The 26,975-nt window shown below is 45.0% G+C and overlaps 1 protein-coding gene across 2 annotated transcripts in view; it reads right to left on the reverse strand.

The window, feature by feature from the left end:
* Window positions 1–2,243: 2,243 nt before the first annotated feature.
* The window catches only part of endouc (endonuclease, polyU-specific C), a 39,843-nt gene continuing 15,111 nt past the window's right edge, over window positions 2,244–26,975 (reverse strand). Inside the window, exons 2-7 of one of the 2 annotated variants that reach the window (XM_038780553.1) lie at window positions 21,216–21,315; window positions 20,691–20,802; window positions 18,780–18,901; window positions 7,752–7,864; window positions 5,985–6,138; window positions 2,244–4,593 (exon numbers count right to left, since the gene is read on the reverse strand). In XM_038780553.1, coding sequence (XP_038636481.1) covers window positions 4,330–4,593; window positions 5,985–6,138; window positions 7,752–7,864; window positions 18,780–18,901; window positions 20,691–20,802; window positions 21,216–21,315 — 865 coding nt within the window. In that variant the 3' untranslated portion in view covers window positions 2,244–4,329. Of the gene's footprint in view, window positions 4,594–5,984; window positions 6,139–7,751; window positions 7,865–18,779; window positions 18,902–20,690; window positions 20,803–21,215; window positions 21,451–26,975 lie in introns of those variants that run through there. The other variant, XM_038780552.1, reaches the window with a different exon arrangement.

The following is a 26,975-nucleotide window of genomic DNA, read 5'->3' on the forward strand; positions in this document are numbered from 1 at the left end:
GTTACCTTACACAAATCCAATTCATCTCCTAAATTTACTGTGGGAAGAAACAGGTTACATTTTTGTTTAAACACACGGGAATTGCTGTCCACATTACCATGAAACCCATTGGTGGCTTCAACGACACTATGTTGTTAATTCTGGCCGTCTGCAAAATCTTTAAGTCTCTGTGGACCTCGTGGCAGACTGATAGTTTTTTTTCTTCAGTGTTTAATACCATCCAACCCCACAACAACACTCCTGGTACCATGTAATGTTCTTGTCAGATGCCCTAATTTATATTACAAGAACACTTGTAGCTAAAGCTATAACCAATTTATTAACATTAACTGCGGATCAAATATACAGAATTTACAGTGCAGAAGGAGGCCCCGCGGCTCATCAAGTCTGGGCCGGCCCCTGGAAAGAGCACCCCATCTAAGCCCACACATCCACCCTATCTCCGTAACCCCAACTAACTTTTTTGGACACTAAGGGCAATTTATCATGTCCAATCCACCTAACCTGCACATCTGTGGGAGGAAACCGCAGCACCTGGAGGAAACCCATGCACACATAGGGAGATCGTGCAGACTCCGCACAGACAGTGACCCAAGCCAGGAATTAAACCTGGGACCCTGGATCTGTGAAGCAACTTGGCTAACCACTGTGCTGTATACAAAACAACAGATGAATAACAATACAAACATGCACAAGCAACCTCTTTCCCAGCTTTCCAGTCAGGCGGAGGTCGCCTGACTCTAACATTTATTTATATACTAATGAGACTCCTAGTGGTCAGTCGGTGAATTAAAACACAACCATGATATCACTACAGGAGCCGCCACAGAAATTCAAGAAAATAAACAAAGCATCAAAAATAGTGAAGCTCTTCAATAGCGGTAGACTTAGGGAAGATGCTTCCACTTTTGGAAAAAACAAAAACTAAAGACTACAAATATTCGTTATTGGCTAATAAATCTAATTCTATATTCAGGAGGAACTGCCCGTAACCAGAGAGCCATGAGAATGTGCAACTTGAAAACATAGGGAGTGGTTACATAAATGATACATTCAGGAGGAAGCTACATTGAGGAGGAAGCTAGATAAACATGAGGAAGGAATAAAATATGTTGATAGGGTTACACAAGGAGGGATGAAAGGATGCTCACATGCAGCATAAACGGCAGCAGGGACAAGTTGGGATGAATGGCTTGTTTCTTTGCTGTAATGTATGTAAAAACTGTTACAACTGCAATGCAACAGCAGCAACGGATAAGGAATGCTCGAAGGTCTTTAAAAAGTCTTGGAGCTGACTGAATTGACTTGAAGTTATGAAGTGGCTCATCCATTGGATTGGATCATAAAAAATCTCAACATCCAATCAGCAGAGAGATGCCATGAATTGGGTATGACGCCAATGCTGAATAGCATCAGATCCCAACTCAGGCAATTTCAACTTAGCTCAATCAGATTCACTCTCACATTTCAGGTTTATGGGGTCAAGCCCCATTTGAGAGACCGGAGCAAATAATCTAGGCCAACATTTCAATGGAAGTATGGAGGAAGCAACACAATCTGTCAGTACTGAGGGAGTGCTGCCTTCTCAAAGGGTCAGTACCTTTGACAGTGGGTGCTCCCTCAGTACTGACTCGCCAACGTTGTGATGTTCCCTCAGCACTAACTCTCCAACAGTGAGGGAGCACCACACTGTCGACGAGTCAGCACTGAGAGAGCACCCATACTGTTGGAGAGTCAGTACTGAGGGAGTGCTGCGCTGTCAGAGGGTCAGTACTGAGAGGTGCACCACATTGTCAAAGATTAAAGGGAGCACCACACTGTCGAAGACTCCGTACCGAGGGAACACAACACTGTTGGAGAGTTAGTGCTGAGGGAACATCACAATGTTGGCGAGTCAGTACTGAGGGAGCACACACTGTCAAAGAGTCAGTACTGAGGGAGCATCACACCATTGTAGAGTCTGTACTGATGAGCACCCTACTGTGGCTTTTCACAGTAACTTCATTGAAGTCTACTTGTGTCAATAAGCGATTATTATTATTTTGGGATCTTACTATGTATAAATTGGCTGCACCATTTGTCTATATAATAGTGTCCGTGGTTCGCAAAATAGTTGTGCAGTACTTTGAGCTGCTCTGAGGAATGGAGACGTAACACTGAAGGCAAATCATCAGGATCATCTTAGCCGTTACGGTCCAATAATTTTTATATAACTGTAGAAATTTTTTAAAAATCAAGATTCATATATTTATAATAGGCTTTATTCAAGCATATAAAAAGTGAACTTGCATTGCAGAATGTTAAGCGTTAATATTTGCAGAGTAAACTTTGTCAAATATGTATTCCACAGTTCTGCTGAACATTGAGGAATTAAGGAGGTGTCAATAAGCAGCATCAATAAAAATAACTCCTATATTATTTACTGCTTAGAACAAGAGGATAAAAATTTCAAAAGGCAAATTGTGTTTAACAACATTTAACTCATTCCAGTACTGTCTAGTATTCTTCAGGAATTAACCCATTGCAGATTAATGTTTGTGCGCAAATAGCACAGATACAAAACAAATCTGGAGTGTTAAAGAGTTCTTGGAAAACAAAAACTAACTTGACAGGAGTAAAGTTTTTCCAAAATCAAATGTTGCGACATGAAAATGAGCAAGGAGTGTGACCAGCAGAGACATATTTGGTTAAAACTAAAAATCAGGATATTTTAAAAAGTAGCATGTTTTTTTTGGAACAGCCTCGGTGAAGACGGTCAAACAGGTTTTACCAAGTTTTGACATTTTTAAAAAACAAAATAGTTCAAGAGTGAGGGTCAGCAAATTTTGGGCTGGAGTGTGACCAATTCCCAGCTTGAAGTAAATTGCAAACACCTTTAAGTATGGTAACTCAACAAATCATCTAGAACTAAACACCAGAAATTGAATCAAACCTCCGCAATGGGAGGTTCAGCACTTGAGGTGATAAGTTACTGAAAAGATCTAACCAGGCGAACCATACAAGGGAGAGTATTGTCAAACTCTCCCTGCACTGAACACGAAGGGAACTCCCTCCCAGCCCCCACCTCTCCTCGCTTTACCGTAAACACTGGGAACAGCCCCATGAGTAAAAGATTCTTCCACTTTTCTCGCACCTCAAACAAGATTAGATAAAAACATTTTATCTGGACCAAAAACATAAATAAAACTCCAGAGTTATTTTTAATAGGCCAACTGAAATATCAAAAAGTGTGCGCATTTGAAACTTCTACAGTTCAAATTATTGTAAGTTCACACATAATACAGACAAATAAATCCATTAACATCCGCACATGGGCAATCGAGCAGATAATAGAGTATCAAAGTAGGGTTAATCCTTAAATCTTTGACTACTTCATTGGTTACAGCAAATAAAGTACATGAAGCTAAAGGCAAATGCTTAACAGCTGGAATACAAACTAATGGCTGTGGGTCGAGGATGGAATGAGAGAGAACATGTTCCTCCCAGTTTAAAGTCATGCCAGAGTTTCACATTCAATCAATCAGATGTTTTACAATAAAGCATTGATTTCACTTAAGTGAGATACACATCTAACTGGTTGCAGAGGATTAGCAAGAGGTTGACCGTTTTCTAACTTTTCTGACTGATATTAAAACGCTTGTTACAGTAAGGGTTTAATAAGACTGATAGGTGGGTGACGTTGTGCTTTATTAAGAGGTCACAGAGTCTACAATTATATTTTATACTGCAGTTTCTGGAAGTTTCAGAACTGCAGAATTTGTTTTTTCAACTGGTAAAATAAAACACTGCAGCAACATATTAAACAAGCCAGCCCCTGTCGTCTAAAGGATATTTGTGTGGAATGTCTTGATTTTCAGAGGCATGGTACAATTGGGATTTATAAACTCGGAAACTGGTACCAAGTTGCCTTCTACACAGCAACAATGAATGCTATAACAGCAAAATACTGTGGCTGGCTTGGAGATTTGAAACAAAAACAGAAAATGCTGGACAATCTCAGCAGGTTTGGCAGCAGAGTTAACTTTTTGAGTCCAATATGACTCTGTTCCGAACACTAACTTTGTTTCTCGCTCTACAGATGCTGACTGACCTGCTGAGTTTTTCCAGCATTTTCTGTTCTTATTCGTGAGGAACAAATTAATTCATTTATTCAGGAACCTTAGGAAAACGTGCAGTAATTTAGTCCACAGCATACAGGGACTTTGAGAATACATAAACATATAAAAACATTCCAGCAACGACTACAGCCTGGCTATTGGACGGATGCGAATTCTACGGACTCTGAGCAGATTGTATATAACGCAATGGTTTCCTGGGGCTGCCACAAGTTCAATCCAAGGGCGTGTTGTTGCTGCTGAGCAGGACGGGGTAGGAAGATCCGATGTACTTCCCGTGGCGATACACAATGATTTGCAAATGGTATTCATCCACCATCACCAGCTCCCGCGAGACCTTGGCTTGCGACAGGAGGAAGCAGATAGTGTAGACAGCAAACTCAAACTCAGGGCTCACTCCAATAAATGAGCTGCCCACAGGTTTCACCATCTCCTTCCAGCTGAACTGCAGGGTCAAGACATGATCATCTTCATCAGGCTGTGAAAAACCCAGTAAAAGAAAAGATCAAAACAAAATTCAATTAGATTCCACTTGATAATAGACATATACCCAAAACCACACATGATAATATACCACCTTAGCACAAAATTCGAAATGCTCATGTACGTACTGGTGGCATTGCTGAGAGAGACCAGCTTGAATCTGGTACTGAGGCCAAGAGTGTGAATTGGCAGCAACAGAGAAGCAGTAATCAACCCAGTGGAGGCAATAGGAAAGCACCTCGATGTGGCTAAAGATAAGCTGAAGGGACAGAGTTTAATGGTAATAGTGCATCAGAGACCAACGTCCATGCTGGCAATTATAGTAAAAAAAACTGATTAACTTTTTCAGCATGTAAGAAGCATTCATAATAATCTTAAATGAACTAATGGCAGATATAGAGATAAATGGTTTAGATCAAATCACCATCACATACATGGCTACAAGGGGACCAAGGTTGGGAAATAAATATTCCAGGGTACATTTCAAAGAGGTGGCAGAATGGAAAAGGAGGAGTTGTAACCCTGATAGGAAAGGGCAGGAAGGACATTAGTGAGGAAGGATCTTGGCTCCCAAAATAAGGAAGTAGTCTCAGTATGAGTGCAGAATAAAAATAATAAGGGCAAGAGGTTACTGGTAAGTGTAATTGATAGGTCCCAAAACAGTCGTTAACCTGTTGGACAGAGCATTAAGAAAGAAATTATTGGAGCTTTTAACAAAGGGAATGTAATTGTTATGGGGGGCTTTAATCTTCAGATAGACACGGCCAGAATGGTCTAGGAGATGAATATGTAGAAGTTTATCTGGCATTTTCTTAGAGCAATACATTGTGGAACAAAGTAGGAATAAACAGTTTTAGATCTGGTATTGTACAATGAGACAGTGTTAATTAGCAATGTCATTGTAAATGACCCACTGAGAAATAGTGATCATAATATAATTGCATTCCACATGATGTTTCAAAATAACATGCTCTAATCACAAACATTAATCTTAAACTTAAGCAAAACCAATATCATTTTGAGGGGAAAGCTGGCTACGGTTGATTGAATAAATAGACTGAAAGGTTTGGTGGTAAATAAACAGTACGAAACAAAAGAAACAATTCAAAATGTTCAACAAAAGTATCGTTAATTGAAAAACACGTGCAGTGAGAAACTGCGATCATGGCTCATAAGGAGGTTACGGATAGTATCAGTATAAACGAAGAAGGTTTTATAATGTTGCAAAAAATAGTAGTAAGTCCGAGGATGATGAGAGTTCTAGAAAGCAGCAAAGGACCATCAAAAACGTTGATAAAAAGGGAAAAAAAGGAAGTACAGGGTAATTTAGCCAGGAATATGTTCCAGAGTCAACAACATCAGAACATCAAGGGCTGCTGCTCATACCTTGTTCTTGTCCTTCCTGGCCACAAAGCCTTTGTAATCAATATGGTTGCGCTTCTCCTGCAGGTAGAATTGGACCCAGTTGTGCAGCCCCATGATCTCTCTCCCTCGTTTGGTCTCTCCCACAAACACATGCTCAAACCCTGAAGAATCTCTCCTGGAGGAAGCAAAGAGAGCAGCAAAAAAGTTGAATATTAATCCATCAGAGGAATATTTTGGTACATTTGATACAAGAAATCTGCTGAATCTCACACAGAGAAGAAATTTTCAGCTCTATTGCTCCACTTGTGACAATTAAAGTGCCTCTTTATCTTAAACTTTCTCCCCTTCCAGTTTAAAGACAGCAAAATTAACATTTTCATGACAGGGGAGAGTTTAAACATCAGTCAAAATCAATAGACAGTCTTCAAGTCCTGTTATGCCTGTGGGTAGATATTGGCTACGTTAAATGTCACTGATTGTTAGCTCCCTGAACTGTGGCTGCCATTTTAAACGGGTGATTTGGCAATTCTATGCATTTACATGGTTTGGCCACTAGGTGGCTTCACACAAGGTCTCATCTAAAAGCCCATACGGTGAAAACGAGGTTTCTTTTAAAAAGTGATTTGAAAACAAAATTAAACACAATCAGTGAAATGTCTTTAACCTATTTGATCAGCAAACTCAAAAGAAAAGCCAGGCAATCTATTGACACAATTTTGTGCACTTGTGCAGTCTGTTACCTGCAGCCAGACATATTAGCAAGGTGGAGTGTGCCATTAAAAAAAGGCTTGCATACATAACACCTTTCACAACCACCAGTGTTTTACAGCCAATGAAGTACTTTTGAAACTTGGTCACTGTTGTACTGTGGGACAAACGGCAGACAATGTGGACATAGCAAGTTCCCATTAACAGCAACGTGATAATAACCAGATCATTTTCTTTTTACGATGTTGATTCAGGGATGAACATTGATCCGGACATTGGGGAAAATTGCCCTGCTGTTCTTTCAAGTGCCTTGGTCTCTTTTACAGCCGCCTGAGAGGGAAGAAGAGGTGCCAGTTTAATATCTATTCTGAAAGATGGCATTTTTGATAATGCGGCACTCCCTTGATACAACACTCGAGTGTCAGCCTCAATTTTTGTACCCAAGTCCTGGAGTGGGAATTGAACGGGGAACTTTGAGACTCAGGTGAGATTGATAACAACGAGCCATAGAGGGGACTTAAATTCAATTAATTCCTAAATTACTCTTGACCTAAGGTTTGAAGTTTGCTCCTCCCGCAGGTAGTTCCCAGAATTCCATTGCTTGGCCAACTGTATCAGCAGCATCAACATTATCTCCCCTCACCTTGGACAGATTACCACCCCTGTGCCACTGAGAAAGTTTCAGAGTTTCCAGCTCTTCATGTCTTCCTGTTTACAGAGAAGAACCCTGGCAGAATTTGCCACTTGCCCACAGATTCTCCTTCTGCCTCTTGCCCCCTTCGCCACCTCATCCCCTTCTCGTCTGCCCATCCCCTGGTCTCCTCCCCTCACCATCCCATCCCATCCCACCTCATCCCCTTCCTTCTGCTTTATACCAATTACTCGCTGGACTCTGACCTTCCTTTAACTGAGGGTGCACTCAGTGATGACTCCTGTACAATGTCCATAAGGAATTGACGGATTAAGAATGGAAAACACTGTTGCTACATGGAGCTTGGCTTAAGGAACCTGATCATAGTTAGTGCAGACAGCTGTTAGAAACAGACTAAATTCTGTTACACTTTATCATCATAAACATACCCACGGTTTCCTCCTCTGGAATATAGCTGAAACCAGATGTCGTAGAGATGTTGCTTGAACCCCTGTGGATCGGCCGATGTGAGATTTTTACCAGCAAGATACTGATGAGTTATCTGGAGAGAGGAAAATTGCGAGAGTCAAGGGCAACGTATTGGATTTAACAGTTATTGCTCAGTTTAATTTTAATGCCTTTTCATTTAATTGCTATTCAGACACCAGAGAGTTTTGGGGGGGGGGGGAGAAGAGTTTTTACTGCAGGTAACTGACTAATCAGATGAACGGAACCTGACATCATTCATAGTTAAATTGATCCAATCCTGATGATTTCCTGCTGTGTGGGTTTGAACAAAATTCACCCCCCCAGCCAGTTGTATACAGTCTGCGACCTTGAAAATACAGATAACAACAAGGAGTAGCTCCTGTTTGATGCGCCACAAAGACGGGAGTAGTGGAAGAATCGAGGCTTTATTGAGCAAAGATATTGCGCCTCCTGTAGCTGGAACCAGAATGGTTGCAGCACCGGTGAGCACACACATTTATACGCCGCCTACTGGGCGGAGCCAGCAGGCAGGGATTTACCCATGTACCTCTATTCTACGTGTCTTACCGTAATACATATAATACTGCTAGAGGTGACTACCACACTGTTCCTATAGAAACCTATAAAATGCTAACAGGACTAGACAGGGTAGATGCAGGAATGATGTTCTTGATGGTGGGGAAGTCCAGAACCAGGGGTCACAGTCTGAAGATACAGGGTAAAACACTTAGGACTGAGATGAGGGGAAATGTCTTCACCCAGAGAGTGACGAGCCTGTGGAATTCTCTATCATGGAAAGAAGTTGAAGCCAAAACATTGTAGGTTTTCAAGAGGAGTTAAATGTAGCTCTTGGGGCTAAAGGGGTTGGTTTAGCACTGTGGGCTAAACAGCTGGCTTGTAATGCAGAACAAGGCCAGGATTGCGAGTTCAATGTCCGTAGTGGCCTCCCCGAACAGGTGCCAGAATGTGTCATATAGAGACTTTTCACAGTAACTTCTGTGGTAGTCATCACTGATTGTATAATAGAGGTAATACGGTAAGGCTCCTGTACTACAGGCACGGGGTAGATCTCTGCCTGCTGGTTCCGCCCAGTAGGCGGAGTATAAATGTGTGTGCACACCGAGCTGCTCCCTTTCTGGTAGCAGCTGCAGGAGGCCACACATCTCTGCTTAATAAAGCCTTGATTACTCTCCACTCTCGTCTCGTCGTAATTGATAGTGCATCAATTTATTAAGCAGAGATATTACAGTGATGGAACTACGCATCAAGCCAGATCGCCTGCAGCTGCACCCTCAAGCAGACAATGCCACATTGGCCTTCGACCACTTACTAGCTTGCTTCGAAAGCTACCTCAGATCAGCGACTGAACAGCCCTCGGATGCACAGAAGCTTCAGATCCTGTACTCACGGGTGAGCTCTGAGATTTTTCCCCTTATCCGGGATGCGCCCACTTACCCTGAAGCTATGGAGCTTCTGAAAGGACACTATATCCGGCCGAACAACAAACTCTACGCCAGGCACCACCTATCCACGAGGCAAAAACTCCCCGGTGAGTCATTAGACAATTTCTGGACTGCCCTGCACATCCTAGCGAGGAACTGCGCTTGCCAGGCAGTTTCGGCCGTGGAACACACAGAACTCTTAATCAGGGACACTTTTGTTATGGGCATGGAGTCGGCGCAAATCCGCTATTAGGAGGGGGTATGCTCGACCTCGCGGCGACTAGGCAACTCGTGAACTCGCTAACGGTAGCCTCCCATAATGTATAGTCGTACACCCCTGACCGCACGGCATACACCTCCCACATCACTGCACCCTCATGGGCATCGTGGGCCCCACCAGCAGCCGCCCCCAGCCAACCCCAAGCCTGCGCCACGCGGCAGCCAGCCAACCCCCCCCCCCCCCCCCCCCCCCCCCCCAAGTGCTATTTCTGCAGGCAGACCAAGCACCCCCGGCAGCGCTGCCCGGCGCGGAGTGCAACCTGCAAGGCCTGTGGAAAGAAGGGACATTTAGCTGCTGTGTGCGAAGCCCGGTTGATCGCTGCTGTACAGAGGCCCAGTGTTCCTGCACTGGACAGCGCCTCTGGACCCCTGCTCGTCGGGGACTTCATCTGGCCGTTCATCGCCGGCCACCGCCGCCGACCAGCCCGGGGCCTACCAACACCAGCTGCAGCTCGCCTCCATCACGCTCGACCAGTCCCGGCTGCACAACCTCGCAACTGCGACGACGACGGTGAAAGTCGATGGGCACAAGACATCCTGCCTTCTTTACTCCGGGAGCATGGAAAGCTTTATCCACCCTGCTACAGTAAGGCGCTGCTCCCTTGAGGTACACCCCTTTACCCAGAGAATCTCCCTGGCTTCCAGATCCCACTGCGTGGAAATCCGGGGGTACTGCATTGTCACCCTCACCGTTCAGGGCGTAGAGTTCAGCAACTTCCGGCTCTACATCCTCTCCAACCTCTGCGCTGCCCTGTTACTCGGCCTGGACTTCCAGTGCAACCTCCAAAGTCTAACTCCAAAATTCGGCAGACCCCTACCACCCCTCACCGTATGCGGCCTCACGACCCTTAAAGTCAACCCACCTTCCCTGTTTGCAAACCTTACCCTGGATTGCAAACCCTGGAAAGCAGACGGTACAGTGCCCAGGACAGGACCGTCATCAAGTTGGTGGTCCAGCGGCTGCTGCTGGAAGGGGTCATTGAGGCAGCAACAGCCCCTGGAGAGCCCAAGTGGTAGTAGTAAAGACTGGGGAGAAACAGAGGATGGTCATTGACTACAGTCAGACCATCAATCGACGCAGCTCGACGTGTACCCCCTCCCACGCATATCTGATGTGGTCAATCAGATTGCACAGTACCGGGTCTTCTCTACAGTGGACCTGAAATCTGCCAACCACTAGCTCCCCATCCGCAAGGCGGACCGCAAATACACTGTGTTCGAAGCAGATGGCTGCCTCTATCATTTCCTTAGGGTTCCCTTTGGCGTCACTAACGGGGTCTTGGTCTTCCAACGAGAGATGGACCGAATGGTTGACCGGTACGGGTGCTGGCCACCTTCCTGTACCTAGATAACATCACCATCTGCGGCCACGAACAGCAGGACCACGACGCTAACCTTCTCAAATTTCTCCAAACTGCCAAACTCTTTAACCTCACGTACAATAAAGGAAAAGTGCGTGTTCCGCACCAACCGCTTAGCCATCCTCGGCTATGTTGTGGAAAATGGAGTTCTAGGGCCCGACCCCGACCGCATCCCCCCCCTCATGGAACTCCCCCAAGGCCCTGAAACGCTGCCTGGGTTTTTTTTTCCTATTATGCCCAGTGGGTCCCTAACTATGCGGACAAGGCCCGCCCACTCATCCACTCCACAATTTTTCCCCTGATGGCTGAGGCCAGCCAGGCCTTCAACAATATCAAGGCAGACTTCGCCAAGGCCACGATGCACACGGTCGAAGAGACCCTCCCCTTTCAGGCCGAGAGCGATGCATCGGACGTCGCTCTGGCCGACACCCTCAACTAGGCAGGCAGACCCGTGGCATTCTTTTCCCACACCCTCCATGCCTCCGAACTTCGGCACCCCTCTGTCGAAAAGGAGGCCCAAGCCATTGTGGAAGCTGTGCGACATTGGAGGCATTACCTGGCCGGCAGGAGATTCACTTTCCTCACTGACCAACGGTCGGTTGCCTTGATGTTTTATAATACACAGCGGGGCAAGATCAAAAATGATAAAATCTTAAGGTGGAGGATCAAATTACGAGATTGTGTATCGCCCTCGGAAGCTCAACGAGGCCCCCTTTGCCTTATCCCGAAACACATGTGCCAGCGCACAAGTGGACCGACTCCGGGCCCTACACGGTGGTCTCTGTCATCCAGGGGTCACCCGGTTCTTTCACTTCATAAAGGCATGCAACCTGCCCTGCTCCAGTGAGGAGGTCAGGACCGTCATCAGGGACTGCCAGGTCTGCGCGGAGTGCAAGCCGCACTTCTACCGGACAGACTGAGGGTACCTGGTGAAGGCCTCCCAGCCCTTTGAACGCCTCAGCATGGACTTCAAAGGGCCCCTCCCCTCCACCGACCGAAACACGTACTTCCTGAACGAGGTCGATGAATACTCCAGATTTCCCTTTGCCATCCCATGCCCTGATAAGATGTCTGCCACTGTCATTAAAGCACTCAACAGCATCTTCGCCCTGTTCAGTTTCCCTGTTTACGTCTACAGCGACCGGCGATCCTCTTTTATGAGCGATGAGCTGCGTCAGTTCCTGCTCAGAAAGGGCATCGCCTCGAGCAGGACAACCAGCTACAGCCCCCTGGGAACGGGCAGGTGGAGCGGGAGAATGGGACGGTCTGGAAGGCCGTCCAGCTGGCCCTGCAGTCCAAGAATCTCCAGGTCTCCCGCTGGCAGGAGGTCCTCCCCGACGCGCTCCACTCCATTCGATCGCTACTCTGCACTGCGACTAATGAAACCTCCCATGAACATCTCCTTGCCTTCCCTAGGAAGTCCACCTCCGGGGTTTCGCTCTCAACGTGGCTGGCAGCTCCTGAATCCGTCCTCCTTCGCAAACACGTGCTGATCCACAAGACAGACCCGTTGGTCGAAAGGGTACAACTCCTGCACGCAAACACACAGTACGCCGGCGTACCCTGATGGGCGCCAGGACACAGTCTCCTTCAGGGACCTAGCCCCAGCTGGATCCCCACCCGCGGCCCAACACCCGACACCCTCCCCTCCGATTGCCCCGGCGCCGCACACCCTTCCCCCAGCGCACCTCACTACAGCCCCTGCCCCAGGACGATCCGTCCTCCCACTGGCTCCACCCAGGGATTAAGATGAGGACAGCATGCTCCCAGAGGCACAGGCGACCAAGTCGGTGCCTGCATCACCACCGGAACTGAGGCACTCACAGCGGAGGATCAAGGCAACCGACCGACTGTATTTGTAAATTTTCACCAGGCTGTAAACTTTAAATTTTCATAAACCTGTAAATATTTTTCCACCTCCCCCACTGGACTCTTTTTTAACAGGGGGTGAATGTTATCATCACCACTGATTGTATAATAGAAGTAATACGGTAAGGCTCCTGTACTACAGGTACGGGGGTAGATCTCTGCCTGCTGGCTCCGCCCAGTAGGCAGAGTATAAATGTGTGTGCACACCGAGCTGCTCCCATTCTGGTAGCAGCTGCAGGAGGCCACACGTCTCTGCTTAATAAAGCCTTGATTACTCTCTACTCTCGTCTCATCATAATTGATAGTGCATCAACTTCATTGAAGCCTACTTGTGTCAATAAGAGATTATTATTATTAAAGTGATCAAAGGATATGGGGGCAAAGCGGGAACAGTTTATGGAGTTGAAGGATCAGCCATGATCATGAATGGTGGAGCAGGATTAAAGGGCTGAATGGCCTCCTCCTGCTCTTATTTTATACGTTTCTGCTCAATGACAAAACAAAATGTCACAAACTCATAAAATTAACAAGCTTTAACTGTATCCAATGGTACATTTTATCCAGGGTGTCAGATTGGGGAAGATACCCACAGCATGAAGAGCCAAAGAATTAATAGAAACTTTGATAATTATTTGGTCAGGAACGTGAATGAAGATGGCAAGTACAGACGGACAAATATCCAACAAAGACAGGGAATTCTAAAGTGCTAAGATACCAAACCTATGATACCAAAGAATGCAACCAAAGTCGAAAATCTTTATAAAACTTGCTGGAGTTTGGTATGATTACTTTTAGTAACAAAGAGAGATTTGGCAGGACTTTACTTCAGGAAATGAAGTTGGATATGGTCCACAATGGAGAACTTTGCACACAGCTTTTCAAACCAAGGAAAGGTTTATGTCCCAGAATTACTCATCACTCAGATAAGTACTGATTCCCTTTGTGTACTCCCTGATGGGGAAGAGATCCCGGTCTCTTACTCTCAGCAAGAGGTTGTCCACCTTCCAGCCTCAATGTTTCGTAAACAATAAGCACCGTGGATCCATAGGCATCTCTTGTTCGTAGGGTCCTAGCCACAATGTAAAGTTATCATCCTGCTTCCATTGGCTCCGAGTCAGAAGATGTGGGTTCAAGATTTTTGAATGCAAACAGGAGAGTTCTCCCAGCGTCCTGGTCATCACGTATCCCTCCATTAACATTGCACATTATCTGGACATTATCATATTGCTGTTTATGGAAGTCTACGGTGTGTAAATTGGCTGCCGGGTTCCCTACATTACAACAGTGATTACACTTCAAAAAAATTACTTAATTGGCTGTAAAGTGCTTTGGGATGTTCCGAGGTTGTGAAAGGTGCTCTATTAATACAAATTCTATGACTGGAAATATGTCCTTATGGATTCTGTATAATCAGTGATAGCTTTTTTCAGCGGAATGAACTGCTCGGTGTGATGTCAATCTCTTCGAACACAAAAGGGCAAAGTTAGAAGCAGCTATGTTACTGGACTAATAATCCAGCGAACATGATGTCAAAATGCACCATTGTAATTTAAAAAATTGAATTTGGTTTAATTTAAAAAATCTGGTAATAAAATGGAAAGCTGCCATCAATATAAGCAACCTGATGCTGTTGGATTGTTGTAAGGCTGTGTGGTAGTCACCACTGATGTATATATAGGATGTATATATAGGTGCTTTACGGTAAGGCCCCTGTACTACAGGTACGGGAGTAGATCCCTGCCTGCTGGCTCCGCATTTTCTAATATATTTTAGGGAAGTGAAACCTGTCACTGTACCCTGGTCTGGGTCCTAGTGTGACTCCAAACCCATATCAACATGTTTGACTGTTAACTGCTCTCTGAAGTGACCCAGCAAGACACTCGCTCAGTTGTAACAAACCCACTCCCCAGCATTAATCCAGCACCACCATTGAATGAAAACTAGGGATGGACAATCTGGGAATGAATAAATCTATTAAAATGTCTTAGTATGCATTAATGTTAATGTGTTTTGGGCTCGAAGGGGTCTAAAATGCTCAAAGAGACCCGTGTGCCCTTGTTCATGAGTCACTAAAAGCTAGTATGCAGGTCCAGCAAGCAATTAGAAAGCAAAATGATGATCGCTGGCTGTCAGCACAAGAGGGTACAAGTACAGACGTAAAGAGATCTTGCTGCAATTTTACAAACATATAATTAGGAAGAGCAGGCCATTCAGCCCATTCAAGCCTGCTCTATCATTTAATAAGATTGTGGCCTCAACTCCACATTCCTCCTCCCCGATACCATTTGACTCACTTGTTAATCAAGAATTTATCTACCTCTGCCTTGAAAATATGAAATGACCTCGCCTCCACCGCCCTCGGAGGATAAGAGTTCTTAAAAACTCACAACCCTCCGAGGGAAAGATTTCTCCTCATCTCAGTCTTAAGCGGGCAAGCCCTTATTTTTAAACTTTGTATAGAACCTTAGTGAGGCTGCACCCGGGGTATTGTATATAGTTTTGGTCTCCTTATCGAAGGAAGGATATGCTTGCCATGGAGGGATTGCAACGGAGGTTAACCAGACTAATCCCTGGGATAGCTGGATTGTCTTATGATTGATTGATTAATATTTATTGTCACATGTACTGAAGTACAGTGAAAAGTATTTTTCTGCGGCCAAGGGAACGTACACAGTATGTACATAGTAGACAAAAGAATAATCAACAGAGTTCATTGACAATGGTACATCAGCAAATAGTGATTGGTTACAGTACAAAACAAGGACCAAACAGGCGCAGCATGGGGCGTCGTGAATAGTGTTCTTACAGGGAATAGATCAGTCCAAGGGAGAGTTGTTAAAGAGTCTGGCAGCTGTGGGGAAGAAGCTGTTCCTATGTCTGGATGTGCGGTGAGACTTCTGTATCATCTGCCTGATGGAAGAGTCTAGAAGAGGGCAAAGCCTGGATGCAAGGGGTCTCTTGACAATGCTGTCTAACTTTCTGATGTAGTGGGAAGTGTATACAGAATCAATGTGAGGATGACAAGCTTGTGTGATGCGTTGGGCTGGGTTCACCACACTCTGCAGTTTCTTGTGATCTTGGGCCGAGCAGTTGCCATACCAAGCTGTGATGCAGCCGGATAGGATACTCTCTATGGCACATCTGTAGAAGTTTGAGAGAGTCGATGCAGACATGCAGAATTTATTTAGCTTCCACAGGAAGCAGAGATGTTGTTGGGCTTTCTTGACTGTTGTGAGTGAACCAGGACAGACTGTTGTAATAACGGGTGATCTCATTGAAACCTAGAAAAGCTTTTACAGGATATGACAGGGTAAATGTCGATAGGATGTTTCCCTTGGCTGGCGAGTGTAGAACCAGGGGACACAGTCTCAGGGTGAGGGGTTTAGGGCTGAGATGAGGAGGAATTTCTTCACTGAGAGGGTGGTGAATCTTTGGAATTCCCTATCCCAGAGGGCTGTGGAAGCTCAGTCATCGAACACGAATTCGATAAATCTCTGGATATCGAGGACATCAAGGGATACAGCAATAGCATGGGAAAGTGGCCTTGAGGTAGATGAACAGCCATAATGTAACTGAATGGTGGGTCAATCTTGATGGGCTGAATGGTCTACACCGGAGCTCCTATGTCCCAAAATGATCAGTGGTTCTGCGTCTGGGCTAGCATCATCTGTTGCAAAGGGAACTTTGTACAAATGAAGCCATCAACTCCTCTCTATCAACTGGATTTCTGAGACAGATTGCATTCATTTTACTGCTTCTGAATATTGCAAAAAAACACATGACAACCATTCCCTTTGAGCTCAAGATAGACCGAGATACAGAAATCCAGAACTTTTTATTGTGGAATATTGTAGATTGTACCAACCTTTTGACAGTTGTTGGAAGTTCCAAGGGATTTATTGCCATGGTTAGTGCCAAAGAACATTACTGGGAACCAGTGTACAGCTCAACTATTCACTCTGCAATGTTCAAAATTGCCCGTGTTCTGAGGCACTAATGCTCATGTTTTTTTGATTAATGCTGGCTTTATTTGACTGGCTAAGATTTATCAAAACCTAGAAAAGCAGAGTTGTCTTTTTGCACCCACAACAGAATATTCAGGAGTTTCACACTCTGCCATCAGCTAGTTTCACCATCCATTCTCCTGGCAAAATCTAAACATCGAAATAAAGAAAAGCCCAATTGGGTCAAATAAATGAGCTAAAGCCTGACGTTCCAACTTAGTCTCTCCTGGAGAGGTCCTGATGGCTTTGACCGCGAGAAGTCTACTCTACAATGCGGTTGGTCAACAAGATACACAGGTGAAACGATACAGGTGGTCGAGGGTTACATAATGGATTCCGTGCGGTCTCGATGGGCTGAATGACCTCCTTCTCTGCTGTAATGATGCGACAATGTGGTCATTGCTCCATGTGCACCATTGAGTTGCACTCTCTCACAAGGTTACAGCACAGGAGGAAACCATTCAGCCCATCATATCGGTGTTGGCTCTTCAGTGGAGCTATCCAATTAGCCCCACTCCTTTGTTTTTCCCCCCCACAGTTCCTGCAATCTTTTTCCCCTTCCAATCTTTGTTCAACTCGCTTTTGAAAGTTATTGCACCTGCTTTCAACCCCCCTTTCAGACAGTTCATTCGGATCACAATCACTCAAGTTATACATTTCATTTCCCTCATGTCACCGTTGTTTTTTAAAAAATAAATTTAGAGTACCCAATTAATTTTTTCCAATTAAGGGGTAATTTAGCATGGTCAATCCACCTACCCTGCACATTTTTGGGTTGTGAGGGCAAAACCCATGCAAACACGGTGAGAATGTGCAGTGAGAATGGACAGGGAGAATGAGCTGTGACCAAGAGCCAGGATCGAACCTGCGACCTCGGCACTGTGAGGCGGCAGTGCTACCCACTGCGCCACCGTGCTGCCTTCTTTGGTTGTTTTTTTTTCAACTGTGTCCACTGATTAAACTTCCACACTTGCATTTGATCTATGGTTTTGCCCTAGATAGGCTGTGCTCCTATTGTAGAATTTAGACTGACCCAGTACCTCCAGTCAATATTCAGTGCAACTAAAGCAATATTTTTCAAGCTTCTTTTCCCAGGACCCATTTTTACCAACCTGCCGATCTTCGGGATCCACGCCAACCGACTGTCGCAACACGCCATTTTCGCTAACCTTTAAAGAGATGGGTGAACCTGCTTGGTCTTCACCATCTCACTCCCATCAGGTTCACAGGAGGAGAGGGAAATGTGCATATCGGGTGCAGGTTCAGTTGGTTCCTTCATCTTTGTGAGGATGGAAAATCCAACCTCGCACATGTAGGTTATTGTGAAGGGCAAAAACAACAAAACGCTCATTTTACTCAGCACTGGACAGTCCTCGGAGACGCTGCCCCAGAATGCTGGCAGCCTCATGGACTTCTGGCATGTTTTTAAATGCACTGATATCTGGAGTCAACTATAAGTTAATAATTGACTCTGGGGTCTAAAAGGACTCTTCACCTCCCTCTTCTCTTTCAAAATCTGAAACTTCTCTGGAAAGTAGCAACAAAAACTGTTGATCAGCGCAGCCAGATATGACTGAATAAGACTTGCCAGTCTATTGACAGTTCCCTTACTAACATTGTTTTCTTTGATGTGTCGTAGCTGTGTAGAGAATATGTAGCAGTTTTGGATTTGTACTCACACTTGCCAAACTTTCAAGCATTTATTTCTTTACAGTGCCGAAAGCTGCTTTATAAATTCAACTTCCACAGCTCTGACCATATGTCATGATGTGGAGATGCCGGCGTTGGACTGGGGTGAGCACAGTAAGAAGTCTTACAACACCAGGTTAAAGTCCAACAGGTTTGTTTCAAACACGAGCTTTCGGAGCACGGCTCCTTCACCTGAAGAAGGAGCCGTGCTCCGAAAGCTCGTGTTTGAAACAAACCTGTTGGACTTTAACCTGGTGTTGTAAGACTTCTTACTGACCATATGTGGCATTCATGGTTTTTGTAATCTGGTACCATTCACAAGTCTATCTGTTGACATCACCCACCTGCATGACTTTGGTTCCAAGAATCGCATCGAGAAAGCGACTGTTTTCAGCCCTCTCTTCCGGAGTTACCACCTCAGCAATTCCAGTCGACATTTCATAATTGTCCAACAGGGCAGTGAAGGCTATTTAAACAAATGATTAAATATTAAATTATGTGACTGAACAGAACAATTTACCAAAATAATCTTCTTTTAAAATACTCAAAATGCGCAACTGAAGCTGTTCTTTAAAATTACACCGGTGGGAAAATATTTTAAAAATAGCAATAAAGAAAAAACCCAGTTGGGTCAAATAAATGAACCAAAGCCATACAGCTTGACCAAGTGAGATATAAAACAGCATAGATGCTAGAGCGCTACAGAATAGACTCAGCATGGACTTGATGGGCAGAATGGCCTCCTACAGTTCTGAAATGAAGCTATAATGTTAGAATTGCTCAGTGGTCCAGCTCATGGCAAGTTGAGTGACGCACTGTGTTAAAAACACAGGAACACTATACAATACACTATTATTCTGCTAAAATGGGGTGGTGCTCCAATTCGTCAGTCCCTTAATTACTGTCAACTCAGAGGTCAATGAGAGGGTAACTGCTGTTGGCGAGTGTCATAAAACACGCTGATGTATCTTCAAGGGTATCCCAACTTGGAACACCGGTTTGTGGAGATGTACAGTTTTGTTTTGGTGTGAGGAGACAAGGGCAGCACGGTAGTATTATGGATAGCACAATTGCTTCACAGCTCCAGGGTCCCAGGTTCGATTCCGGCTTGGGTCACTGTCTGTGCAGAGTCTGCACATCCTCCCCGTGTGTGCGTGGGTTTCCTCTGGGTGCTCCGGTTTCCTCCCACAGTCCAAAGATATGCAGGTTAGGTGGATTGGCCATGATAAATTGCCCTTAGTGTCCAAAATTGCCCTTAGTGTTGGGTGGGGTTACTGGGTTATGGGGATAGGGTGGAGGTGTTGACCTCGGGTAGGGTGCTCTTTCCAAGAGCCGGTGCAGACTCGATGGGCCGAGTGGCCTCCTTCTGCACTGTAAATTCTATGAAACCCAGCGAATTGCTAAACACACACACAGTTTATGTAGAATGGACCCATTGTTCCAAGACATATGTACAATACCTGAACTCGTTAAGATTTTCCGTATCCCCAAATAACATTCAAAGTAAATAAAACTAGAAGGTAAAATCAGTTTATAATTACCATACAATGCAGGGATGATTGTCCTGGTCCAGCAAAGATATTTAAACTGCTTTGTGTAAAAGCCATTTTCTGGCACCTGATCAGGTACAGAGGGGAAATTTTGAATGAACAATTCACCTAACTGCACGGCTTTCGGGACTTGTGGGAGGAAACCGGAGCACCCAGAGGAAACCCACGCAGACATGGGGAGAATGTGCAGACTCCGCACAGACAGTGACCCAAGCCGGGAATCTAAACCGGGACTCTGGTGATGTGAAGCAACAGTGCTACCCACTGTGCTACCGTGCTGCCCCAAGTGTGAAGCGAGGAGTCAGTTAGAAAGGGAGAGAGAGAGAGAGAGAGAGAGAGAGAGAGAGAGAGAGAGATGCATGTGTGCACATGTCTGATATGAAAATCCAGCTCTTCAGCTGCACTCCTAACATTAAATGAATTTCCGAGCATCACTCTCACCCATTAAAAATGACAACAAGGTATTTGTTGAATGAGAAGACTTTTTAATTCTAATAAATGTAAACATTGAAGAAATAGAAAAGACTTTCATGAATTTTGTTTTGTAGGTTTGTATCTATTGTGCAATCTGTGGTTTAGCTCTTCAACTTAAGAATGATTCTTAGGGGATCCATCAGTATGCTTGGGAGGTCAAAAGGGCTCTGTGGCCGGAAAAGATTAGTAAACGTTGTTATTGAATATTATATAATAAACTTCAGAACCTACCAGAAAAGGACTTGATTGTCCGTAAACGCTCCTCATTCACATAGGAGAACAGTGGCCTGCGGGCATTGTCTTTTGCATTGTTACTTCCAGCAGGGACATAAGATGCTTTACCCTGCATGGAAAATAGAGGCTGCTTTTACTGTTAGCCAAACAGCAGAATAAACATTGCCCAGCACTGCATCTTCAAGCTCCCCTCCAAGCCGCACACCATCCTGACTTGGAACTAGATTGTCATACTTTCACTGTCGCCGTGACAAAATCCAGGGACTCCTTCCCTCACAGCACTGTGGGTTTACATGGACAGCAGTGGTACAAGGAAGGCAGTGGCTCACTACCACCTTGTACTCAAAGGTGATTAGGGGCGGGTAGCAAACACTGGTCTCTTGAAAAATACTCACATCTCACAAGCTTAAACAAAAACTGCTCTGGATACATTCCAACACAGTCCAACACCACACTGTACAAATCACAACACAGTCCACTGCACCAAACAAAAGTTTCAAACTGGTTTACAAATATGCCCACCTGAACAGAGATCTGATAGTCTTTCCCAGGAAGGAAGCGGTTTTCATCTGCTTTCCAAAGCTCATTCAGTATCTTGGAAAGATCCTCATTCATGACCAGTCTGGGAAATAAAAAAACACAGTAAAATATGAGAAGCACTTTTTTGGGGGCAGGGAATAAACCTTCTTTAGTTCCAGTCATAACTTCCAGCTCGGTCTCAAACACAAACAACCACAGCAATACCACACAGAGTGGGACTTGCACTGCTATTAGCGCAGCCTCAGGACATCCCAAAACATTCCGCAGCCAATCAAGTTCTTTTTTCAAGTGTAGTCACTGGTGTAATGTGAGCAAATGAAATTAGAGGTTAGTAACTAACTGCGGAGGGACGTAACCGAGTACAGAAAAATGCAAGATAGACCAGCCAAAACAGCTGGGTTATAGATGTAGTGTCCTTCACTTCCTGACCATGACATTTTTGGCCAAACTGCAATTTATTCTTGGCGTGCAGTCATCAGAGCAGCTTTGTATTGTATTTGTTATCCCTTATTTCACCCCAGTTCTAGACTCGCTAAATTAAAGGCCCTGGAGGGGGCTTTTCAGTCCATCGGTTAATGAGCTCCTCTATAGTGATTCGGATAGATGGATTGGGGAGCTCTATTTGGCTTTGCCGCCAAGACCCTATCCGCTTATCAGAGAGACCTGTTCTAGGACAAAACCATCAGTTACTGCGCTGAGCAAGGCAAATTCATAAGTCAGGGTTCCCAAACTGGGCTCCACAGCAGGCCAAGCTAATGAGTTGTGTGCTGTTTCCACATCTCGTCAGAGGCTGACCTCTTCAGAATCTTCAGAAATGCTGGAAACAGCACAAAACCTAAATTGTGTCAAGGAGTGTGAGGAATGTGGAGGGTGAGCAGAGAAGCGTGGCAAGAAGGGCCTGTGGCTGTGTGTGTGTGTGTGTGTGGGGGGGGGAGAGAATTACTTTAATTTGTGGTTTTGGTTCTTGGATTTTCATTCTAGGTGCCACTTACAATTTATCCACAGTTACTTATAAACTCTGAAAGGAATATGAACTTAACAGGAGTGTAAAATTCCTCCATCGATTTCTGCTCATCCTGGGCCTAATTTGTTTATTGCACATCCAACTCGATTCATGAATCAGCCAGAGTGGCAGAAATCTTTCAGAGTTTTTACACTCAAAACAGTTCCTGCACTAAGTTTATAGAGTTCCTTTTTGTACAGAATCCATCCATAATAAGTCAAAAAGATCACCACTATTTTAACATTTCACAGTTGGAAGCAGAACTGAAGTTTTCATGTTGCCAAATGCATTGCTAACCACAATTGTCAATTATAGATCTGTGGATGGCACTCTCACCTCGGGGTCAGAGGGTTGTGGATTTGAGTGCCACTGCAGAGGCTTGAGCACAAAATCTAAGTCCCTTTCTAGTGCAGCATTGAAGAAGTGCTGCACCGTGGGAGGTGCCGTCGTTTGGACGAGACATTAAGCAAAGGTCTTGTCTACACTCAGGCGAATGTAAAATACCCCCCGTCCATTATTAAAGAGCTGCAGAGGAGCTCCTCCTGGTGGCCTAGGCCAATATTTAGCCCTCAATAAACATCACTACAGGTTATCCGACCATTATCTCACTGCTGTTTGCGTTATCTTGCTGTGCATAAATTGGCAGCCAAGTTTCTTGCAACAGTGACAATTCTTCCAGAGGCAGTACTTCATTGGACAAGCAAAAACACTTTGCAGCTAGAGGATGTGCCAGGTGCTACATAAATGCAAGTCTATATTTTCTGCAGAACCCGTATGATGGATGTGAATTGCAATATGTCACGGTCGGGGGCAGGCATGCTGAGAGTATGGAATGGGGTGCAGTATTTTACTCTGTGGTCTAAAGACTAATGGATTGCGTTTTCAATTTTACTATTGCAGATCAAAATCAGCCAGACTAATCAGGTTTAGTCATCCTTAAAAAGGAATGAGAAAACCTATAGGCTGTGGCAGTACCTCACCTTCCTCTCCTTATAATTCTTAAAAAAAATTTTTTTTAGAGTACCCAATTATTTTTTTTTCCCAATCAAGGGGCAATTTAGTGTGGCCAATCCACCTAACCTGCACATTTGGGTTGTGAGGGGTGAAACCCCCGGAGACATGCAAACTCCAACGGAGAATGACCCTGGGCCGGTATTCGAACCCGGGTCCTCAGCGCCGCAGTCCCAGTGCCATCCACTACGCCACATGCTGCCCACAATTCTTTTAATTCTACCAAGAAGCTGCGCTTTCTATGTAGTAGTAACAATTACTCCTCCACAATATTGTTCACACAAGGAGGCCATTCAATCCATCATTCAAGTGCTGACCCTTTCACAGCTGTCCAATCCCACATTAGATCAAAGGTGAAAACAATCTTTTCACTACTCTATCTTATTTTTCACACTCTGCCCTTTTCCACCTCTCAGACTTCACAAGCTCTCTCACATTTCCCCATGCTACTCAACTCTGTTGGTTTCATAGCCTTGCGTTTCCTTTTCTTTTGATTGTCTCCAGTTCATACCTCCCTCTCTCTGTTCATGTGACATCCAAGATTAAGAAATGGTTAGATATAGCTCTTGTGATTAAAGGGTTATGGTGGGGGTGGGGAGGGAGGAGAGGCTAGATCAGGGTATTGAACTTGATGATCAGCCATGATCACAATGAATGGTGGACCTGTCTCGAAGGGTTGAATGGTCTCCTCCTGCTTCTATTTTCTATTATGTGACTTCGATGAAGAGCTATTTGGGTACTGTGAAAAGGGATGAAACTGGATCAGAGTGCAGGGAAAGTTGAGAATGGAGGATATAGAAATTATATACTTGCACATGCACAGAATCACACAATACAATACTTACACATGCTTGCAGGTGGATTGACCCAATATATCTCAAACCCATCTATTAGACTGTGCGAGATATTTAACGGTGCAGGGAGTGATCAGGGTAGTGGGATCAGACTGGGTAGCTCATGTGGAGAGCAACATTATTGGAATTGGGTTGAGCAGACTATTTTGGTTATTAATTAATAATCTTTATTGTCACAAGTAGGCTTACATTAATTCTGCAATGAAGTTATTGTGAAAACCCCCTAGTCGCCACACTGCGGCACCTGTTCGGGTACACAGAGGGAGAATTCAGAATGCCCAAATTACCTAACAAGCACGTCTTTCGGGAATTTGTGGGAGGAAACCGGAGAACCCAAAGGAAACCCACGCTGACACGGGGAGAACATGCAGACTCCACAGAGACAGTGACCCAAGCCAGGAATCGAATCTGGGATTCTGGCGCTGTGAAGCAACAGTGCTAAACCACTGCACATTAACTTTTTATGAACTTCTAAAACACTAAACACGGTCTGTAATTTAGCCTGAAATATAGATCTTTCAGCAGGTTGTTCTTCCGCCTGTTGGTTTTAGTGTTCCCAACATAATGGAAAAATAGCATTTATTCATCTGTTGAACGAGGCACAGGGTAAACTCCAGTTTATTGGAACCATTGCCCCCCCGGACATTGTGATGACCGTGGCTCATTGAATAAGGAACATTTGGAGAAACAGGAATTCCAATATTGCTATTTGCCTGTGGGCAGAGTGGACCCTGTGACAATCAAGGTGCTAAAAAAAATGCAATTCCCTTTCATCCAAAAGTTTAAATAAACTTAGATTACATTTGATCCAAATCATTGATGTATGCAAACTTCCGCTTTGTCAGCCTTGAGTTACACTATTTTAAATTACAGGACACACACAATGTGGCACGAGAGACTGCCTTTCTAATTAAGCAGGAAGCTACTAATTACTCAAAAGCAGGGATGGGATCAATTACAGATGGTCCCAATACAAACTACATTACATCAGATGAGCTCTCAATACAGTAATTAAAAAAATACCGTTCAGCCACCTCAATACTTTAATCATAACTGCAAAGTCAAATCAGAAATTGTGCAGCATTTGCAAATTCAATAAATTTCAAACTTTTTTTTTACAGATAAAAGGGTTCAATTTGAAAAATAAAAAGGCGAGCATATGTTTCACTTATTGAACAGAATATATACACCACCTTCCATAGCCAAAGTCCCCAAGTCTTTCAAATGGAAAAGATTACCATTGGGAGCTCAGTTCACTGTTTTGTACAGAGGTCCGCCATAGTTTGTTTCCCCAGTAAGTCTCTGAACACTGAAGTATACATTCATGTTTTAAGATAGCATGCAAAGATTTGTATCATTAACTGGAGGCCAGACTGGAGCTAAATCGCCAATCAGGTGCTTCCACTGAAAACTGTCACTCACAGGCAGCACCAGTCAGGAAATGGGAACCTCAGGTACATTTTCTCAAATACACAACAGGGTATCGAGATTTCGCTTTGGGCACGGTGATGAAACTGGTTTCATTTGATTTTGTCTTAGGACAAGTGCGCTAACGAATGAGGAGTGGTTGACCAGAGACGATCTAAACTAATTGGCGTTTAGAAGATTTAGAAGTGATCTCAATGAAACAAAAGATCTTGAGGGGTTTGGACAGGATACATATGGAATGAGGTCTTCCAGATCAGGCTAGAGGGGCTGAATGGTCTACTCAGGTTACTATTTCTACTCTTGTTTAGAACCTTCTTTTGCAGTTGTGCTGGGTAGGTTAGTTGTCAGAATCCTGCCACCTGTGTAAGGTGCATGTAAAACAAGCAATAAATCAAATCCAATGGGGATGGGGCAAATACATATAGTGCACTTTTGTTGATGGGTGAGAGGTAGGTTTTACCACAAGTGCTGTATAAGAAGTGGGTATCAGGGATGGGATTCTCCAAACCCCGCGCTGGGTCGGAGAATCGCCGCAACCGTGCCATGCCGCCCCGTCTCCAGCACGTGATTCTCCGAGGAGTAGAGAATCAGCGCCATTTGCGCCGGTGCGTTTGGCGCGGCACTGGTCGTGGGCCACTGTTGACGGCTGGGCCGCTGATTCTCTGGGCCGGATGGGCCGAGCGGCCGCACGGAAATGGCAGATTCCCGCCGCCGCTGTCCACACCTGGACGCAGCCGGCGGGAACTCTGCGCGCAGGGTCGAGGGGGAGGCCTGTTTGGGGGGGGGGGGGGGGGGGGCTCCAATGGGGTCTGGCCCACGATCAGGTCTCACCGATCGGCTGGCCGGCCTCTCCCTCCCCGGGCCTACTTTGTTGTGCGCGTGGCCACTGAACCCCCCGCCATGTTGCATCGGGGCCGGCGCACTGAGGAAGTCCTGCGGCACCGCTGCGCATGCGCAAGTTAGCGCGGCACCCATTTGGCACCAGGAAGGGAGGCTGGAGCGGTGCGCTGGCCCCTGTGGGGGCCAGAATCGGTAGTCCCCGTGTCCGTTTCGCGCCATCGTGAAACGCGACGGCGTGAATACTCTGTCTCCATTTCGGAGGATCGCGCCCCAGGTATCACTGCTAGTTGTTGTTTTTAGTATTGGCACCAATTACCAAGTCATCGGAGCAACACGTTGTTTTCTTGTGTTTTCTGATGTTTCCCAGGTGTTAAAATAGATACTTTGGGCCTCATGTCACAATTGTAAACATCCTAGAAACAAAGTTTGGGCATCCCCTGGTTGACTGGCTCTGGCTGTCTTGCCGTAGACAAAGTCCAATTTTGACAGGACTGCCATGCGTGTGACCTTGCCCTTCCACAAGCTTTAAGACTGCGTTATAAACTGCAAACATGAAAGTGGCTGAGCTTCGTTTCTTGAGTTATCCAGGTTTCACAGCATAGGGCA

This window comes from Scyliorhinus canicula, chromosome 20, assembly GCF_902713615.1.
Source record: "Scyliorhinus canicula chromosome 20, sScyCan1.1, whole genome shotgun sequence".
Taxonomy (NCBI): Eukaryota; Metazoa; Chordata; class Chondrichthyes; order Carcharhiniformes; family Scyliorhinidae; genus Scyliorhinus; species Scyliorhinus canicula.